We start from the raw sequence: 21374 nt of genomic DNA, 5'->3' as shown, positions 1-21374 counted from the left end.
CACTAAGAATAAAAACAGGAATCAACATGGTTTCTGTTAACTATATGTAGTAGATTGACTGAACCATGTTATGTGTTATATACTGTGGTCTTCTCATCTTAGGTCCTTTTTTGGGCTGTGCATGAGTGTGGATATTAGTGATGGCTGACTGTTATACTGTAACTTTTTTTTGTTGACACTAAGTGAATGTTTTGACCAACAAATTTGCACTTTGTTTGTTCAGGTCCTTGTTATGACCCCTCAAATACTATTACATAATCTTTCCCACTGCTATATCAGGATTGAATTTATTGCTCTTCTGATCTTTGATGAGTGCCACTATGCACAAGTTGAGAGTGATCATCCTTATGCTGAGATTATGAAGGTAATTAGCTGAGCTGGTGTTATACGCTGCATGCTTTGTTTTGTATGTAGTAGCCTTCTTATTCATGTATATTATTTTTAACAGATATTTTACAAACCTGATGTAGTAAAACTGCCCCGTATACTTGGCATGACTGCATCTCCAATATCAGGAAAAGGTAATATATTGTGCTGTAATCTTCAGGTGTATTGTTGCTTTTTTGGGATGGATTCACCCAGTAACAATATGTTGTAACTTTCTCCAACTAGCTGGATCCAATCAGATAGCTCATCAGTAATTTCATATGTTACCTTCGTGTTTTAAACTTGACAATTTTTTTTTATAATTTAAATAAATTTATTAATCTAGGGAAAATTGACAAATAGTACTTCACAGTGCTTGTAAGATGCTAAGGGATTGTCATGGAATGTAAGTGTTATGAGATTCAACACAGTAATTTTCGGCAGAATGATATAAAGTCACATGGGATTGACATGGAACTCACACTTGAGGTTACTTGATAATTTTTGGCAAAATTATCTTAAGTATAGATGTCATCCAGAAATCACCATCTGTCCCAGATTTGTGTCTCTTTCTTGGGTTTTCAGGGCTCATTTCTCTGGACCACTTCTTACTTGTTATAAGCGAAAACGTTTTTCCATCTTGTGAGATCTGTAAGTCTTTAACTATTACTTCGAAATGATGAATTTATCCCCGTCTCCTATCCATGTAAAATTGGTCAACCTGACTGAAAACTGACTGGGGAAGCAGAGGAATTGTTGTTATGATATTTTCTTTGTCTATGTTAATGATCAAATATCACTGGCTGTCTAATATAGCCTTGTATGAGTGGGAAAATGTCCCTGTGTACTCTTTTTACCTCCTTTTTCTAATAGTGTCTCTCATCTGCATATGTGTAATTTTACCTCCTTATGCATGACAGTATGTGTATCTTTGTTACATAGTTGATTCTTAACGTCATGACCTCTATGAATTCTATTTAGAAATGGGATCAACAGAAGTTACAGGAGTATTATCAGAAAATAAATCTGAAAATGCCTTCAAGTTTTCTGATTTTTTGACTTATAAAAAAAACTCATCTGAACAGCCTCGCTGCCTTCTTGAAGGTAGGTAAGGTGTACATACTACCCTCCCCACATCCCACTTGTAGGATTACACTGGATCTGTTGTTGTATAAAAAAAACTCATCTGATCTCTGGGGTCTGTGCCTTTGTGGAAAGAAATCTGCTTGCCATGACATGCATTGGTCAATTGCTGTGACAGATTGATAGTTCTTGCTATCTGATCTTTGCTTTCAATACTAATCATTCTTCCAGGCGAAACTGATGTATCTTTCCTTTAAGCTACATTTGTTTTTGGATGCTCCTCAACTCTCAGATATTATGTTGTCTTCTTACTATTGCAGGTGCTACTGTTGAAGGCCTTGAGACCTTACTTCGCTCTAAGGTGCTACTATTGTACACAAGCTTTTTTTCCATCATCAATAAATTATTTTTCTTTTGAAAAATAAGAAAAAGAAAAAGGATGACCATAAAAGATTACAGTTTCCTCACATCATTATTATGGGAACAATAAAGTCCAAAAACAGTTACTTGTGAAGGATGGGTTTCTGTCATAGGTTTATTAGTTCTTGGAGTTGTTAAGAACTGTCATAAGATTGCGACTCCAATTTCCAAGCTATCATTTTGTATCCTGGGTTTCTTGCTGTGGGTGTTTCATTGTTAGGTAGCAAATGACTAGCTTGGCGGCATTTTACCTGCCTGGGCTGAGCTGGGCTGCTAATCTTTGTTCATACCCATACTGTTGTAGAAGTGTGAGGTAGAGGGAAATAGGAACATTAACATTTCTATATTTAATTTCTGTCTATGTATGATCACAGGTGTATTCTGTTGAAGACAAGGATGAACTGGAACAGTTTGTTGCATCACCTAAGGTGAATGTATACTACTATGGTCCTGGCGCCGCGTGTCTTACTAAAGCTTACTCTCAGAAGCTTGAAGAGATAAAACACCAGGTATTATCTGGTCAGTAATTTAGATGGCTATTTTCTAATTAGTCTTCGAATAAATACTTTCTGGTGTTTTCATGATTTGACAGTGTGTGATGGTGCTTCACAAGAAAGCAGTTGATCATAGCACACTCAGGAACACAAAAAAGATGCTCAAGAGATTGCATGGACATCTAATTTTTTCTCTGGAAAACCTAGGTGTCTTTGGGGCATTACAGGTTTTGTTGCGCTTCTTCTTGTTTGTCCCCTAATCCGTTTTCACAAGTCCTGATCTTTCATTACTGTTAGATTATCGGATATTTTATTGCTCACATTTAATATTTTACTTGTGTTCCCATTTATATTAGAAACAATTATCAGGGGAAGACCTGCCCCACCTTGCCGCCACCTCCAACAAGCAAACATTATAAATGGTCTTTTTACTTGAGTATCATTTAGAATTTCATTAAAACAGAGAAACTTGCGTACTATATGGAACCCATGATTTAGGCTCAAGACCTGACCAGATTCCTAGCTCTCTTCTAAAACAAAGTGGGCAGACGGGTTTGAAAATCTTGTGCAGTTTAATTGACTCTCTTGACCTGGCATAGAGTTTTTGGCAGTTAGGTGTAGAACTTCCGTTCTCTTTTTGTTTTTACTTTCATACTGCTGCTGAAGTAGTATCTACGGACATCTTTAGGCACTTCAGATTTTATTTTTTGTGTGTATTTTTAAAAAACTTCAGCTGGAGAGTCCACATGCATTACCCTACTTTAGACATTATTTCAGTAGAGTATGCACTCCAGAATCTTGTTGGTTCCCTAGTTATGCTTAGCGTAATTTAAGCACTATTAATTCACAGGGAAGACATCACGATCTATTTTTATTTATTAGTTTTAAGACTTACAGTCGGAAATTCAATTCTAAGTTGCACCCTTGTTTTGGTGAAGGCTAGTTGCATCCTCTTAAAGGGGGATCACTATGAGCGCCATCAAATGGTGGAAGCTGATGTTAATGCTAGTGATGACTCTTTGTGTGACAGATATCTGAGTCAGGTCGCCACAATGTTTACTTCTGGTTGTGCTAAAGGTATGTTTTATTCTATTGTGGATTCCTGTTCTATAGCTATTTGTATTCTTTCCATCATTACAAGTATTCCTATGAATTCTAGCTTGAACAAGAATTCTATTCTTACTGGCCTGATCATGGATTACTTGGTTCAAGAAATGAAATTAGCAAGCTCTAACCATATCTTACTGACTTGTTAATAGAGATCAAGACATTTGAATTGGACGTCTAAATCAATTTATAGCATTCCACTGATTAAGCAGGGTGTTCCTTTGCCAAAGCTAAACTTGGGTTCTTATTCCTTCGTGTTCTTAGACAGCACAACACATTTCACCAATGACAAAGAAGCATACAGGGAGGAGAACTAGTACACCTAAAACAAGTAAATGAAATTTTAATCCAGATATACATGGATCTTCTTAACGCTGTATGGGGACTGTAGAAATGGAAAGGGGACACTGTAGGAGGAATTGTTGAGGTTAGATGAAACGGCAAATACACATAGGTGATTGCCGCTGATTTTGCCAAGGAAGGAATAGTGTTTACACCATTGGAGGTAAAGTTCCAGAGGAATTCTCTGGCTTTATCTTCAACTGTGGTCATCGACATGCCATCACTTGGGACAAGATTCACTTGGAGGAATAGAAGGACGATTTCCAGGATTGATCTTGGTATCGACTGAATGGGAGGGAATTCTTTTTGTCACTCTACCCATTTGGCATAGGGATCAGTGTTGGATCATTGTCCTATTCTCTTAAAGAACTGGTGGTTAGAAAAGGTTATCTCCATCAAATCTGAGAACATATGGCTTCAGCATGAAGGAAGGGATGGTTAAGACAGTGGGATAGTTAAGTACACGAGAGGAAACCACATTTTAGGTAGCCAAGAAGCTCAGAAGTAGAAGAAACCTCAAGAAATGAAACATGGAGATATCTGGCAGAGTAGAAACAAACACTACAGAGTTATTACAGGAGTACATACATTGGAGTAGGTCGAAGGTGATGGTTTATGCGAGAAATAAGAGAATGGAGGGAAGCGTGAAATCAAATATCTTACGCCTGAATCCTTTTATGTGCATCATTTACTATCAACACATATAGCTATATTCACCCACTTGTGGTCACTAATGCTATATTACATTGATTATAACTATATTTGCATAGCAAATTTTACACTTAACTGTCTTATAGTTTGCTTAATGATGTTGGGATTTTGAGGGAGGAAGTTAAAGATAGGCTTGGGCGACACTACTACCAAATTTCCTTCTGCTGAATAATGGTGATAACAAGACCAAATTCTTTTCACCTGCCAATGCACGTAGTGGACACGGAAGATGTAATCTCATTGAGAAGATGCAAATAGATGACTAGATACTCCAAGGAAAATGAAAATAAAGAGTAGATTTTGCAGGCTTATCTATCCGTTGTTATATGAGGAATAGGATGAGCAAGGGTCAGGATTTGATGGTAGTTTTTTTGATGAAGTAATAAATTTCATTAAAGAAAGGGCACACATGTCAGGATTTGGTGGTATTAGTTTCTAGAAATTCGACAGCAGGGAAATAGAGGAGCTAGAGAAACCATTTGAAGCTGAAAGAGTGGAGGTAGGGGATGAAGAGTTGTTTAGGAGACAAGGCACTGGATTTGATGGTTTCACTCTTGCCTCTTTTAAACACTAATGGAAAATGGTAAACGACACTGTTTATAGTGCGTGCGTCATTTTTATCGGTTTGGTCCCTTTAAGAGATATTTAAATTCTTTGTTCTTTGTTCTATTTCCGAAGAGGAAAGCAACAGATAATAAATAAGGATGGTAAATGTGTTGTTAATGAGATTGAGATTTGTGGTGAATAGCATTGTATCCATCGCACAAGATTCTTTCGCTGGTTGAAGGGTATGGATGTTCGTGTGATCTCAAACGAACTGACAAATTCTGTATTGATCTGTGGAAAGTTGGGAATTCTGGTTAAACTAGACATGAGAAGGCATGTGACCGTGCTTGTGGGACTACGCTGGGTATGTTGTTGTTGTTGTTGTTGTATTAGTCGTTATCCAGAATGGTTTCTTGGGGAAAGTTGTAGAAAGTGGAGAACTAGTGCATACCCATTGCATGTGTGTGTGTGTGTTGTTGGGAGCAAAAAGTTATTCGGCAGGAAGAGCTTTGTGCCGTTGTTATTATTGTTTATAATAGAGAGCTAATGTTATAATCTGTAGGTAGTGAATTCTTGAGTGTAATTTCGGGTTGTTGGAGGAGAGCATGACATGGAATATGTAGCACATCTATTGTTTGCAGATGGCACTTTAATCTTTTTGATCCAAACGGAGACATCCATTTCTTATATAGAACACTTGGGGGTTCAAAGACAATTGAGCTACACTTCAATATGATAAATTTGGAATTAATTCCATTAGAAGAGGTGAAAAAAATGCTAAGAGACTGGAGAGGATAGGAAGATGCGATATTTATCAAAAGGAGGAAGAGTCTTCTTAATAGAGTTTATTCCCCCACATAATTTGTAACTTTGTTCACAATCGCTATTGCAATAAATAAAAGAATGGAGAAGCTAATGCGAGAAGTTTTATGCATGGAAGGAAGTTATCATTTGATGTTCAATTTACCAATCAAGCAAGAATATAAGCTGCCTTCGTTTTCAGTGTGATGTTAGCATTTCAAAGAAAAAAGGCTGGACAACTAGATGGGAATCATGTTGTGACTGAACAAGTATGATGAATCAAGTTTCAGTCTGACAGTAATCTTTCCACGCCTCTTTTTACCTCTCTGTATAAAGTTAGACTTAATTTCGAATTTTATTTGCTGTGCTTTAGGGTCTTTTAATGAAGACTAAGGGCATATGATAAAAGTCAATTCCTGCAAATATAGGCTCAAATAATGATCTGTTCCAACAGAAATATCAAAGAACCTTTGATCTGTCTTGTGTTGTGGCTTGAGTATATTCTTGTTGTTTTCCTCTGTATATTACTAGTCTAACATATGCTTTATCATGCAGATGGTATGAATCCTGATTTGACACTTGTGGAAGTTCTGAAGGAGCCTTATTTCTCCAAAAAGCTTTTACGTCTAATTGGAATCCTTTCCAACTTCGGGTTAGTCATTATGTAGCTAAATGAATAATTTCCTGTTCCTGTTCTCTGACTTATTAAGGATTTATAAGTAGCTGGAAACAAAATAGTCAATTCCACTTTGAGGGGTGTTCTTCTGGGTCATTGTATCCGATTATAATAAAATCAACCGAAGGAGTATTGGCAGTGAACTTACTTGATAACCTATTTTCAATAAATTCAGTTTATGCATGTAAATTTACTATTAGAAAACTGGAAGCATAGACAATATTTCCTTTAACAGTTGGTGTGTTCTTTTCTTATGAAAACTTTATATTCTTTTGATTGCCATTTTCAAGAATAGTCCCAAAATTTCCATTTTGCTTCAATGCAACTACTCAAAGAGTTTAGGGGTGAGGGAGATGCATCAATGCAAATGATCTGTAACAATCAGGCTACAGTGTTAAAAATGGAGCATGTAAAAGTAGGTTGTCATTTCGTTCCACAAATGATTAAACCGGGTGAATTGCGGCATGTTTTGTTTGCTCGGATGATTAATTAATAGATATTCTTACAAAGCCACTCAGCAACTCTGGAATTGAGTATATTTTTAGCAAGTTAGGAATATCTAATATGTATGATCCAACTTGAGAGGGAGCGTTAAGAATGTCAATATTACGAAATTGTTAATATGACAAGAATACGTACCTTGTAAGTATAGGAAAAGTTTAGAATCCATATAATTGGGTAATTAACAATAAGGATTATTTTCTTTTCCTTTTTTGGATTACTTGTAGACATTATTCAAATCCCAGCATGTTTATTCCTCAAATAAGCACTATCTTTTTCGACTTCTTCCAGTGTTGGGTTCCGAAATTATGTAGTCGATGCACCAAATGTCCAGGCCTGGCTGCACGGAGGTGTTAGAGTGCCCCATTTTGGTTGTGAAATAGGTTGTAGTCTCCTTTTATGGTTTCAAGCAACCCTCACATCAAGAGCTGACTTTTGGGTTGAGTTGGACCTAATGTCCATTTTCTTAACGTAAAGTTTCTTTTTCACTTTCTCAATGACCTCGTTCCATATCTCTGTCGATTTTTGCACCATACCCAATGGCATTCCCAATAAGTAGAAATAATCCCTAACTGCAGCCTAAGATATCAGCCAAGTGCTCTGGTCTCAAAAGATTCTGCTCACTTATTTGTCCTATTTCACCTGATGACATCTTTCCTTGCCACTTGGTTTTTTCCATGTCCTTTGTTTGTCCTATGATTAGTGGAAAAAGGGCTATAGGAGGTTAAATTATGTTATAACTGGGGATTCTAGAAAGCGACACAAAGAATGACACAGGAGATCTATAACGGTTTAAATGTGACCTTCTCTGTACATTTTACATTATGCTATAACTGAGATGTTGCGGTGATTTGCAGAAGATAATGAATTTGAAGTTAATAAGATCATTAGAACAAGAGAAACATAATGTATTAGTCTGAACCACCCTAAATGTACTGTTAATCATCCAGCAGCTATAAGCTTAATGCTGTTTGTTCCAAATAAGACTCTTTGAATAGAACTATAACCGATTAAACCTGACGTATTAGTTTATACATTTGTACATGGGAATTAGAAATTTCAATTTCTCAGTTTATCAAAATATGTTTGGAGCAGAAGATCATTCTACTTGTACTGATTTTTGTTCGTCATGATTTTAATCTTAACATTTTATTCTTTGCCCTTACAGAGCACAGTATAGGGCCTATTTTTAAAGAGCACCACAATGGGGCCTCTATGGAGAATTATGGAATTAATGCCTTGAATATGAGTGTTTATATTTATGGACCTAACCAGCTAGTTAGCCCCTCAGTTTGCTCTCAGTTACTCTAAAAGTGCACCCGAATAGGGCCCTGATGGAGAAACATGAAATGAATGCATTGACTACAATTGTTCATATTTTTGGATTAGCCTCTGTGCATTTGCTGCCAATTACAGTGGTACCATCTGAAACTAAATGTTCAACAACCATCTGCTTTTGATCACATTTCTTCCCCTAAAAGTTTATTCTTCAACGTGATCTTTTGCCTTCATAATGTACCTTTACCCGTTAGAAATAATAAGAATATAATTTGAAGTCATTACCCAATACGTATAATAAATGCTTCATTTTGTTTGATGTCATGGATGTATATTTCTGCTTCTTAGTGAGTTCAGTCGCTAAGGAATTCGAGAGTCAACTTCATAATCTGCATTTTGGTATCTCCCTCTCTTTATTTTCAGGGTACAACCAGATATGAAGTGCATAATTTTCGTCAATAGGATCGTGACTGCGAGATCTCTTTCTTATATGCTTCAGCATCTGAAAGTTTTATCTTCTTGGAAATGCGGGTTTCTTGTAGGAGTGCACTCAGGATTGAAGAGTATGTCACGAAAAAATACAAATATCATTCTCAATAAGTTCCGTTCTGGTGAGGTAATGGTTCTTTGTTAGATTCTTTCTCTGCTCGCTTGATTCTCTTAGACAGAGGACCTCTGGGAGGGCAACTCCAAGTTTATGTTTGATTCTCCATCTGATAGTTCGTATGAAATTGATCGCATATCCATTGCTTAATTTGACAGCTCAACTTATTGGTTGCCACCAAAGTTGGCGAGGAAGGACTTGATATCCAGACATGCTGCCTTGTTATACGATTTGATCTTCCTGAAACTGTTGCCAGTTTTATACAGTCTAGAGGGCGTGCCCGCATGCCAAAGTCTGAATATGCATTTTTGGTTGATAGGTATCTCCAAAGTTTATGCTTTCTGTACCTTATTACCTGTCAAGTTCATCAGAGCAATATCTCTGACACAAACTTCTTGGCAGTGATAACCAAAGGGAGCTTAATTTGATTGAGCATTTTTCAAGAAATGAAGCTCGGATGAATGATGAGATTTCTTCCAAGAAATCTTGCTCGACAGTTATAGATTTTCAAGAAAATATATACAAAGTAGATATGACTGGTGCAACCATCAGTTCTGCATCAAGCATTTCGTTGCTTCACCATTATTGTTCCAAGCTTCCACGTGACGAGTATGATCTTGTACTGAATTTCACTTGATATTTCTGTTTCTCTTTTTCTAATTAAAGTTTATTCTGTTCTGTATCACTTATGTGTGGATTTTGCTTTCGGAACTCATATCTTCATGGGTTAACATGATTTCTTTTCTGTTCGTTTTGCTTCTTTTGTAGGTTTTTCTGCCCCAAGCCGCAGTTCTTCTACTTTGATGACATAGATGGAACTATTTGCAAATTAGTTTTGCCTTCAAACGCTCCAATGCATCAAATTGTGAGTGCTCCTCAATCTTCTATAGAAGCAGCTAAGAAAGATGCCTGTTTAAGAGCCTGCAAGAGCTTGCATGAACTTGGAGCACTCACTGATTATCTTTTGCCGGATCAAGCAGATGAAGACCTGATTCACGTTTTTTCTGACTCAGAAAGCTCAGATGGTTAGACAAAATTATTTTGATAAAAGCATTTTCAATATGCTTTATGTTATTTTGGTGCTTGTTGTCATTATTGTAATGTTGATGTCATAGGCGAAGACGCACGAGAAGAGCTCCATGAGATGATTGTTCCCGCTGCCTTTAAAGAACCATGGACTGAGACAGAGAGTCCTGTTTGCCTTAACTCGTACTACATCAACTTTTCACCTTGTCCAATTGATAGGGTTTATAAAAAGTTTGGCCTATTTTTGAAAGCACCTCTTCCCCAAGAGGCTGAGAGAATGAAACTTAATCTCAACTTGGCTCGAGGTAGATCTGTAGAGACAGAGCTTATTCCATCAGGAGCTACTAATTTTGAGAACAATGAGGTTAACTATTTGACCCTCTTCTAGTATAAACAGAAAGGCTCTCTTCAATATTTTGACTACTTTCTCTTAGCAGGTACAACTAGCAGAGAAGTTCCAGAGAATGTTCCTCAAGATCATTCTTGACCGCTCTGAGTTCATTTCAGAATTCGTATCTTTGGAAAAACAAGATTATGTTGACTCAGCTTCAAAATCTTACCTACTTCTTCCACTCAATTTATGTGGACACAATAAAATTTCCGTGGACTGGGAGCTTGTCAGAAGATGCTTGTCATCACCAATTTTTGGGACTTCAGTATATGCAGGCAATAGTGAGATATCCAAATTTGATGAGCAGTTGCAACTTGCCAATGGTTCCAAAAGCGTACATGATGTTGCCAATAGTTTGGTATATGTTCCATGCAAGGATACATTTTTCTTCATATCTGATGTTGTCAAAGAAAGCAATGCATACAGCATATATAAAGATTCAAAAAACCATGTCAAACACTATTATGATACGTAAGTAAATGACTTTATTTTTGTTCTTTGCTTACCAGCTTGGTTTCCTGTTCTTTTGTTGATTCTACCTGCATTCGCATGCGCATATGTTTTTTTCTGTCTACTGTAAACCAGAATAGGAGTTCAAGTATTAATAAAATGGAAATGAGCTCTTGGTCTGGTGTGGCAAAAAGGGGAGAAAATTTACAAATTAGATGCAAAGAGTATGGCAGTTAGAAGAGTTTTTGATGAGGTCAATTAGCATTTAACCGCTTGCTGCTGGAGAACCAATTAAACAATTTCCTCACATGTATTTGGAAGTTCTATTTTTCTTCTGGAATTTTTTTTATTATGGTCAGTCACTATATGTCTATTTTATACTTTTTGAGCCTCACTTGTGGGATTACAATGGGTTTGTTGTTGTTGTTGTTGTGAGCCTTGAGTACTAACAGAATTTCTTGATGTAACTTCCTTTACCCTGTTTGATAGGGTAAATAATTTAATTAACGTGGGATAACTCCCGTATACTAGCTTGTTTGGGAAGCTTCCCGTTATTGATGTATCTTTACTTGTTTAGGAAGCATACAACCTGCTTTAGTTTGGGAAAGGAGACACTTCTTTTCATTGCAATTGTGTAACTCTGCTTGTTTTCTTGGTTACCCTAACTGGCCGCTAAAGGGACTGTCATACTCTTCTTGTTTAGAGCTACATTTGTTTTATATCTTCTGATGTTGCTTATTGAGGACATCTTGTCCTCTTCCTTTGCGCTTAGCTTAATAATACTTTTCTCATAAAGAAAACATATATCTTAGTTGAAGATCTGATCATTTTTACAAATATGTATGATGTATATTCTAATGGGTGAGAGATTTCTCTTACAGTTTTGGTATCCATCTTTCGTACCCTGAGCAACCACTAATAAAAGCAAAACAACTCTTCTGTTTGGACAACTTGCTACGAAAGAAAGGCTATTCAGGTAATTGTTTATTATTCAAGCTGCTAAGTTGAGCTGTTTCTATTGCAAAACTCATAAAGACTTGTGATGCAAGGGAGGGGGATTGGAAGAAAGGGTTTTACTCCGATACATGTTGAAGCATATTGTTTAAACTAATGGGCATCTGCTTTGAAAGCAAAGAAACCACAAACTCTACTATAGAACTCAAAGTCAGAGGCAAAATCATTGACAGTAGACTATTGAGTGCTGATAAAGTTCTATCTAGTTCTATTTATTTGTGAGAAAGAGCATCCAAAAACCCTAGTTCTTGTGAGAATGCAGGGGAGAAAAATCTACTATTGATATTTGTTTTAATTATAATACAATGAGCCCTATTTATACAATACATATCATACTCCTATTCTATGTGGGACTAGGACTAATTCATATTATTTACATAACTATTTAACAATCCCCTCAAGCCGGTGCATACAAATCTTATGTACCGAGCTTGTTACATATGTAACTAATACGAGGACCAGTAAGGGACTTGGTGAAAATATCTGCAAGCTAATCATTTGACTTCACAAACTTTGTAGCAATATCTCTTGAGAGTATCTTTTCTCTGACGAACTGACAATCAATCTCAATGTGTTTAATTCTCTCATGGAACACCGGATTTGATGCAATATGAAGGGCAGCTTGATTATCACACACAAGTTCCATCTTGCTGATCTTACCAAATTTCAACTCATTAAGCAAATGTTTGATCCAAGCTAGCTCACATGTTGCCACAACCATTGCTCGATATTCTGCTTCTGCACTAGACCGAGCAACCACATTCTGTTTCTTGCTCTTCCAATACACCAAATTTCCTCCTACTAAAACACAATATCCAGACGTTCATCCTGCCCAGCCAGCTTCTAATTACGTAACAATTTGCTCATGGCCTCGATCTTCAAACAATAATCTTTGCGTGGAACTGATTGTATATATCGAAGAATGCAGACAACTGCATTCCAATGACTATCAGAGTGAGAATCCAGGAACTGACTTACCACATTTACAGGTAATTTAATTTACCAACTAGCCACCTATATCTTGTAGGATCGTTAAGCGGCTCCCCCTGTCCTGGTAGAAGCTTAGAATTCAGATCTATAGGAGTGTCAACATGCCTACAACTTGTCATTCTTGTCTCCTCAAGAATGTCTAAGGCATACTTCCGTTGTGAGATTACAATACTTGAGCTAGACTGAGCAGCCTCAATACCTAGAAAATATTTTAATCTGCCTAGATCCTTAGTCTGAAAGTGCTTAAAGAGATGTTGCTTCAACTTAGTAATACCATCCTGATCATTGCCGGTAATGACAATATCATCAACATAAACCGCTAGATAAATACTGATATTTGAAGCAGAATGCCGATAAAACATAGAGTGATTAGCTTAACTACGAGTACTTACCAAACCAAGCTCAAGGAGACTGCTTTAGACCATAGAGGGACTAGCGCAACCGACATACAAGGCCACTAGACTCCCCCTGAGCAGCAAAACCAGGTGGTTGCTCCATATAAACCTCATCCTCAAAGTCACCGTGAAGAAAAGCATTCTTAATGTCCAACTGATAGATAGGCCAATGGCGAACAACAGTCATGGATAGAAAAAGACGAACTGATGCTATTTTAGCCACGAGAGAGAAAGTATCACTGTAATCTAGCTCAAATATCTGAGTATATCCTTTGGCAACAAGACGAGCCTTAAGTCGATCAACCTGGCCGTCTGGACCAACTTTGACGGCATATACCCAACGACAACCAAGAGTCGATTTACCCGAAGGGAGAGGAACAAGCTCCCAAGTACCACTCATATGTAAAGCAGACATCTCGTCAATCATGGCCTATTGCCACCCTGGATGAGATAGTGCTTCAATTGTAGACGTAGTGATAGAAACAGAGGACAAACATGATACAAATGCACAATGGGGTGATGACAGACGATGGTAACTTAAACCGACATAATGGGGATTAGGATTAAGTGTGGACCGTATACCTTTCCGTCGTGCAATCAGTTGACTAAGAGGAAACAAATCCGCAGTATTAGCAGGGTCAGGTGCAGGACGTAAATCAGCTGGGCCTGATGCTCGGCGCGGACGACGATGATAAGTCAGGAGTAGTGGAGTTGTAGAAGGTTGAACTGGACTAGGTGGTGAAACTGGAGCTATAGGTGGTTGAAGTGCAGCTGGAGTTGTAGGTGGTGGAGCTGGAGTTATAGAGGAAGATGGATGGGAGATAGTGACTGAATCTCCAAAAGATGGAACTGGTAGCACCTCAAAAATATCTAAGTGATTACTTGGACCTTGTGAAGTATGATTGGGTTTCAAAAAAGGTACATCAACAGACATAAGGTACTGCTGGAGGTCAGTAGAATCGATATCCCTTTTGTGTTCTCGAGTAACCCAAAGATACGCACTTAAGAGCACAGGGAGCTAACTTATCTTTTCTTGGAGTAAGGTTATGAACAAAACACGTACTCCCAAAGACACGGGGTGGAAGAGAGAACAAAGGTAAGTGGGGAAACAGGACAGAGAATGGAACTTGATTCTGGATGGTTGAAGATGGCACACGATTAATAAAATAGCATGATCTAAGAACTGTATCACCCCAAAAGCGCAACGAAACATGAGATTGTATGAGTAGGGTACGAGCATGTCTATTCTTTCTTTCAGCTACCCCATTTTGTTGGGATGTGTACGAACAAGATGTTTGATGAATAATCCCATGAGAGTTCATAAACTTCTTAAATGGTGAAGGCAAATACTCTAGGGTATTATCACTACGAAATGTGCGGATAGAAACCCCAAATTGATTTTGAACTTCAGCGTGGAAGGTCTGAAAAATAGAAAACAACTCAGATCGATTTTTCATGAAAAATATTCAGGTGCATCTGGAATAATCATCAATGAAACTGATAAAGTAGCGGAATCCCAAGGTAGAACTGACCTGACTAGGACCCCAAACATCTGAATGGACTAAACTAAAAGGTGACTCTGCTTGATTATCAAGACGCCAAGGGAAATGAGAGCGGGTATGTTTACCGAATTGACATGACTCACTCTAGAGTGGACAAGTGAGATAAACCGGGTACCATTTGCTGAAGTTTGACAAACTGGGATGTCCCAACCGTTTATGTAATAAATATGTTGAATCAGTAAATTGTGCTTTAACTTCTTTCGGTGAAGGCAATAGGAATAGTGGTAGAAGATAATAAAATCGCCACCTAGTATATTACAGTGAGAAGTCCAGTTGCATAGAATTTTTCTTGGGTGAATAATGCTGAGGCCTGTTTTCTGGCTCAAAACTTATAGAAACCCAGGGATTTGACAGGAGTATGGATAATGGAGGGGAGATACATGGTTTTAATGGTTATTACTTATTGAAAAAAAAAGATATTTGGTTTTAGAGGATATCTGCACTGGTGTAATGTGCCGAGCAGCTCCAAAGGTGAAGGGTCTATATTTTCTTCTAAAACTTCAGTAAGTCATTTGGGACTAGCTTCACCAAGACATGACATGAGAAAACTATAAGCTTTCTTTATTTAACTTGCCAGATTTTCAGAGTGTCAGCTTGTTATTCCCTCCTGAAAATGAGTTTAATTTCTATTATGCCTATTATTCTGAAAAACACAGTAACTTAAGTGGTGTATTATTTTTCAATTAATGACTTTCCTCTGGCCCTCTACACAGAGTTGCGTGATAAAGAGGAGCACTTTGTTGAACTACCTGCTGAAATTTGCCAGCTCAAGATAATTGGGTTTTCCAAAGATATTGGGAGCTCATTATCACTGTTGCCATCGATCATGCATCGTCTTGAAAGCCTACTTGTCGCTATTGAACTAAAGGGCTGCCTATCTGCTTCTTTCCCTGAGGGAAGGGAAGTAACAATCGATCATGTAAGGAATTCTCCGATCCTCAGTAGCTATGTTGCGCGGACTCTCCAAAATGTTGCCGCACCCGTGTCGGATCCTCCAAAAATGCACTACTCTTGGAGAATTTGACCCACACCCGACGACACTTTGGGAGAGTCCGAACAACATAGCTTAGTAGTATTTCTCAATCAAACACATCTGTTTTACATTTATCACTTGTTCATAGCATATGAATCATGTCAGATACAGTACCTAGTTTACTATTAACTGCCTGAAACTGGACCAGGTTCTTGAAGCACTTACTACAGAGAAATGCAATGAACCTTTTTCTCTTGAAAGGCTTGAAGTGCTTGGTGATGCATTTCTCAAGTTTGCAGTTGGGAGGCATGTCTTTCTTACATACGATGCCTTTGACGAAGGACAGTTAACTAGAAGGCGCTCAAACATTGTGAACAATTCCTATCTGTACACGATAGCAGTCAGAAACAATTTACAGGTACATGGTGTTGCTGAAAACTCTAAATGCTAGATATGGACAGACTCCTACAGTGATATGACAGCACATCTTTTATGTTCAGATAAGAGAATGCTTGCTTTTTCTTGTTTCAAAACATGGCTTTTGAATTTTTGCAAATTTTACATTATTTCATTGTGAGAAAGTGCAAACACTGCCATTGTTTGCACAAACTCAGATGCACGTGTGGCTCTCTCATCTCACATGGCCCCAAAAACAAATAAAAGATCAGAAATAGAATATATCTTGTTGAACTTATCAGGAAAAAAAGTTCATCTGTGTTGATTAATATGAGGCCTCGAATAATTTGTCATTGTATCAAATAACTTTAATATTATCTCCACTAAACTAATATAATAACCAAGTTAAATTTACTAATAAAACTTTATACCTAGTCGATAACCGTAAAATAGAATGGGACGAAGGGAGTAATAAATATCTGATACATTCATGAGTAGGTATTGGACGAAGGGAGTAATTATTTGATACAATGACAATGAATTCAAGGTATTGAAAATGTGAAATTTTGTATAAACATGGTATGGGCTAAACATTTCGAGATATTAAATAGAAAGACTACCATATAAATTGAGATTAAGAGAGCTATAAGATTTGATGATCTCCTATCCAACCAAGTAAAGAGGGGATTTCCTGTGTGTCTGGAACAGTAAACATTTTTTTAAAATGGAACAGTAAACTTTTTTCTATGCATACATTTAACACGTTAAAGATAGTGATATTTGATTAGCTGATAATGAATGCTTTTTTGTGGCATCATTGGAAAAATTAGTCCTACTAAGTTTTTTTGATGTTGCCTTGATGCACCTTAATATTCAGTCATCGCTGACATTTTCTTTCCTAGTATGAGGAAATGTTTTACTCTTGACTGTCACGAGTATGCTGTTCGCTGCACAAATATCTGAATGTTGTCAAAAGCAAGCCATAAAGATAAAATGAACATGCTCACCATGCTAAAATGACTTCCTCAATTTCTAATAACCTATGTTGTTGGATTCTCGAGTTGGACAGTTCTGCATTTTTCTTTTTGTGTGATAAATAAGACAGCTAGCATTCTGTATCTCAATAATTGAACATAAATATGAATATAAGATGAAACTGCATATCTCTAATGAATTTTAGAAATCAGAGGCAATTGTGGTTTCCTATGAGGGGAGGAGGTCATAGAATATACATTAATGTGACTGTATGTGTGTAAATATGTTTGATTACGTGTTTAATTTTTTTTTTTTGTGAGCTTTCTCCTTTTAAGATGTTTATACTCTTAAGTCAATTGATTTGATTGAATCTCTAAGTTTTTCTTTGTGTCAGGCATTTATTCGTGATCAATCATTTGATCCCAACCACTTCTATGCAGTAGGCCGTCCGTGCCCTGTAATCTGTGACAAACAAACAGAAAAAAACATACACGGTCAATGTGGTAGTGTAACAGATGGTGCAAAGACTGAAGTTAGGTGTAGCAAATGTCATCAGTGGTTGCGTAAGAAAACAATTGCTGATATAGTTGAAGCCCTTGTTGGCGCTTTTATAGTTGACAGTGGCTTCAAAGCAGCAATTGCATTTCTTAAATGGATTGGTATCTATACAGATTTCGAAGAATCACAAGTAAAGAGTATTTGCGCTGCAAGCAAAGTCTTTATGCCACTTGCTGATGAAATAGATATTCCGGCCATTGAAAATTTATTAGGTTATCCATTCGTCCATAAGGGTTTGCTCATTCAGGCCTTCATCCATCCATCTTATAACAACCACGGAGGAGGTTGCTATCAGGTATGGAATTTCTCTTTTTCAATAACCTACTTTTCTGAAACTCTCTGGTTGTTGTGTAGGCGATTTTTAGTACTTTGCAGCAACTTCTTTCTTAGAACATTTGATTTCTTTTAGCAGAGACTGGAGTTTCTTGGAGATGCTGTCCTCGATTATTTGATCACATCCTATCTATACTCTGTGTACCCAAAACTGAAGCCTGGCCAGTTGACTGATCTGAGATCAGTTTCTGTAAACAACAACACCTTCGCAGTTGTTGCAGTACATCAAAGCTTCCACAGCCATATACTCTGTGATTATAGTAGTGGCCTCCGTGAGTCAATTACTAGATATGTCAATTTCATTGGAAGACCAGATTCTATGAAAAGGTTGGCTGAAGAGCCATCTTGTCCAAAGGTATTCACTATTTACATGATGAAATCTTCGATATTGATGGATTCATGGAGTTTCTTATACAGAGTTTATAATAGTTTGTGTTTACACTTATTGTAGTATAGAGTATTTTCCCTTCATCAAACAAACGTAAGAATTTACATTGCAAAGTTCTCCCATAAAAGAATTCAGGTATAAGACACTTGGGTCTTCAAATCATTTGATATTATTGCTAGATAGCAGATTGATTATATATTTAGGCAAAACGACATTGTCTCCACAAATAAGGGTAACGCTGTACTTTGTAAAGTGATGTGAAAGGTTTCAGGTGTAAGGCGTATGTCTCTGTCATTCTCCTTTTCTCTTATTTCTTTTTTTTTTTTTTTTTTGAAATTGGTAACATTTTTGTATTAGATATAAACATGAGTACACTAATTCAGTGTAGTCATCCATAATTACAAAAGGAAGTACAAAGAGAGACAGACTAAGTCTCTATAAAGCTTGTGAGAAGGCACGGGAGAAAATATGATATATTGATATTGTGTGTGATGCAATACAAGAGGTGCTATTTATAGCTACTCTATACAAAGGGGATACTACTCCTATTCCAATGTGGGACAATTACATAGCTATCTCTAACATTTACATAAGCTATCTCTAACACTCCCCCTCAAGCCGGAGCATATAAATCATATGTACCGAGCTTGTTACATATATAATCAATGCGAGGACTAGTGAGGGACTTGGTGAAAATATCTGCAAGTTGATCATTCGATCTCACAAACTTCGTAGTAATATCTCCTGAGAGTATCTTTTCTCTGACGAAGTGACAATCAATCTCAATGTGTTTAGTTCTCTCATGAAACACCGGATTTGATGCAATATGAAGTGCAGCTTGATTATCGCACACAAGTTCCATCCGACTGATTTCACCAAATTTCAACTCCTTGAGCAATTGTTTGGTCCAGACTAGTTCACATGTTGCCATAGCCATTGCTCGGTATTCTGCTTCTGCACTAGACCGAGCAACTACATTCTGTTTCTTACTTTTCCAGGACACCAAATTTCCTCCTACTAAAACACAATATCCAGACGTAGAACGTCTATCAGAAGGTGATCCTGCCCAATCAGCATCCGAGTACCCAACGATCTGCTCATGACCTCGATCCTCAAACAGTAATCCTTTACCTGGAGCCGATTTTATATACCGGATAATGCGGACAACTGCATCCCAATGACTATCACAGGGAGAATTCATAAACTGACTTACAACACTCACAGGATAAGAAATGTCGGGCCTAGTCACTGTGAGATAATTTAATTTACCAACCAGCCGCCTATAGCTTGCAGGATCGCTAAGCGGCTCCCCCTGTCCAGGCAGAAGTTTAGAATTCGGATCCATCGGCGTGTCAACAGGTCTGCAACCTGTCATCCCTGTTTCCTCAAGAATGTCTAACACATATTTCCTTTGAGAAATAACAATACCTGAGCTAGATTGAGCAACCTCAATACCTAGAAAGTACTTCAATCTGCCTAGATCCTTAGTTTGAAAGTGCTGGAAGAGATGTTGCTTCAGATTAGTAATACCATCCTGATCATTGCCCGTAATAACAATATCATCAACATAGACTACCAGATAAATACATAGACTTGAAGCAGAGTGGCAATAAAACACAGAGTGATCAGCTTCACTACGAGTCATGCCAAACTCCTGGATAACCGTGCTGAACTTACCAAACCAGGCTCGAGGAGACTGCTTTAGACCATAAAGTGACCGACGCAAGCGACATACAAGGCCACGAGACTCCCCCTGAGCAATAAAACCAGGTGGTTGCTCCATATAAACCTCATCCTCAAGATCACCATGAAGAAAGGCATTCTTAATGTCCAACTGATAGAGGGGCCAATGACGAACTGCAGCCATGGATAGAAAAAGGCGAACTGATGCCACTTTAGCCACTGGAGAGAAGGTATCACTGTAATCTAGCCCAAATATTTGAGTGTATCCTTTGGCAACAAGACGTGCCTTAAGTCGATCAATCTGGCCATCGGGACCAACTTTGACTGCATAAACCCAACGACAACCAACGGTAGATTTACCTGAAGGAAGAGGAACAAGCTCCCATGTACCACTTGTATGTAAAGCAGACATCTCGTCACTCATAGCCTGTCGCCATCCTGGATGAGACAATGCTTCACCTGTAGACTTAGGGATGGAAACCGAGGACAATGAAGATATAAAAGCATAATGGGGAGATGACAGACGATGATAACTCAAACCAACATAATGAGGATTAGGGTTTAGTGTGGTCCGTATACCTTTTCGAAGTGCAATCGGTGTACTAGGAGCAGGATCCGCAGTAGGAGCCGTGTCAGGTGCAGGACGAGAACCAGATGGGCCTGATGTAGGGCGCGAACGACGATGATAAGTCAAGAGTGGTGTTCCTGTGGCTGGGGAACTAGGAGGGATAACACTGGACTCCTCAAAAGTTGGTATGGGTGAAACCTCTGTGGTTGAAGGTGGAGGAGGATTACTAAACTCCTCAAAAGTCGGTATAGGTAAGACCTCAGATATGTCATGGTGGTCAGCAGAAGTGACATCAGTTGTGAAGAAAGGTTTAGACTCGAAAAATGTGACGTCAGCTGACATAAGGTACCTATGAAGATCAGGTGAATAACAACGATATCCCTTCTGAACACGAGAATAACCAAGGAAGACACACTTGAGAGCACGAGGAGCTAACTTATCTTTCCCCGGGGCTAAGTTATGAACAAAACATGTGCTCCCAAAAACCCGAGGTGGAAGAGGGTATAAGGCTGACTGGGGAAACAATATTGAATGTGGAATCTGACCCTTGATGGGAGATGAAGGCATCCTATTAATCAAATAACAAGCTGTGAGAACTGCATCGCCCCAAAAACGCAGCGGAACACGAGACTCAATTAGAAGTGTGCGAGCAGTCTCAATAAGGTGCCTATTCTTTCTTTCTGCAACCCCATTTTGCTGAGGGGTATAAGGACAAGATGTCTGATGAATAATTCCATGAGAAG

At 38.0% G+C, this 21374-nt stretch overlaps 1 protein-coding gene across 3 annotated transcripts in view; it reads left to right on the top strand.

Moving 5' to 3' along the window:
- Positions 1 to 21374, top strand: part of LOC104217395 (dicer-like protein 4) — a 45701-nt gene that overhangs the window by 6765 nt on the left and 17562 nt on the right. The window contains exons 4-21 of one of the 3 annotated variants that reach the window (XM_009767632.2): positions 224 to 364; positions 449 to 521; positions 1770 to 1810; positions 2244 to 2378; positions 2462 to 2590; positions 3302 to 3440; positions 6426 to 6522; positions 8749 to 8941; positions 9088 to 9248; positions 9332 to 9538; positions 9698 to 9954; positions 10045 to 10319; positions 10390 to 10817; positions 11678 to 11772; positions 15471 to 15676; positions 15939 to 16148; positions 17496 to 17954; positions 18072 to 18347. In XM_009767632.2, the coding sequence (XP_009765934.1) occupies positions 224 to 364; positions 449 to 521; positions 1770 to 1810; positions 2244 to 2378; positions 2462 to 2590; positions 3302 to 3440; positions 6426 to 6522; positions 8749 to 8941; positions 9088 to 9248; positions 9332 to 9538; positions 9698 to 9954; positions 10045 to 10319; positions 10390 to 10817; positions 11678 to 11772; positions 15471 to 15676; positions 15939 to 16148; positions 17496 to 17954; positions 18072 to 18347 (3522 nt within the window). The remainder of the gene's footprint in view (positions 1 to 223; positions 365 to 448; positions 522 to 1769; positions 1811 to 2243; positions 2379 to 2461; positions 2591 to 3301; positions 3441 to 6425; positions 6523 to 8748; positions 8942 to 9087; positions 9249 to 9331; positions 9539 to 9697; positions 9955 to 10044; positions 10320 to 10389; positions 10818 to 11677; positions 11773 to 15470; positions 15677 to 15938; positions 16149 to 17495; positions 17955 to 18071; positions 18348 to 21374) is intronic. The other 2 variants (XM_009767633.2, XM_009767634.2) reach the window with 2 other exon arrangements.

Source organism: Nicotiana sylvestris, chromosome 11, assembly GCF_000393655.2.
Source record: "Nicotiana sylvestris chromosome 11, ASM39365v2, whole genome shotgun sequence".
Lineage (NCBI taxonomy): Eukaryota > Viridiplantae > Streptophyta > Magnoliopsida > Solanales > Solanaceae > Nicotiana > Nicotiana sylvestris.
Note: the sequence above shows the minus strand (reverse complement) of the source record. Positions and strands in the feature narration are given on the sequence as shown.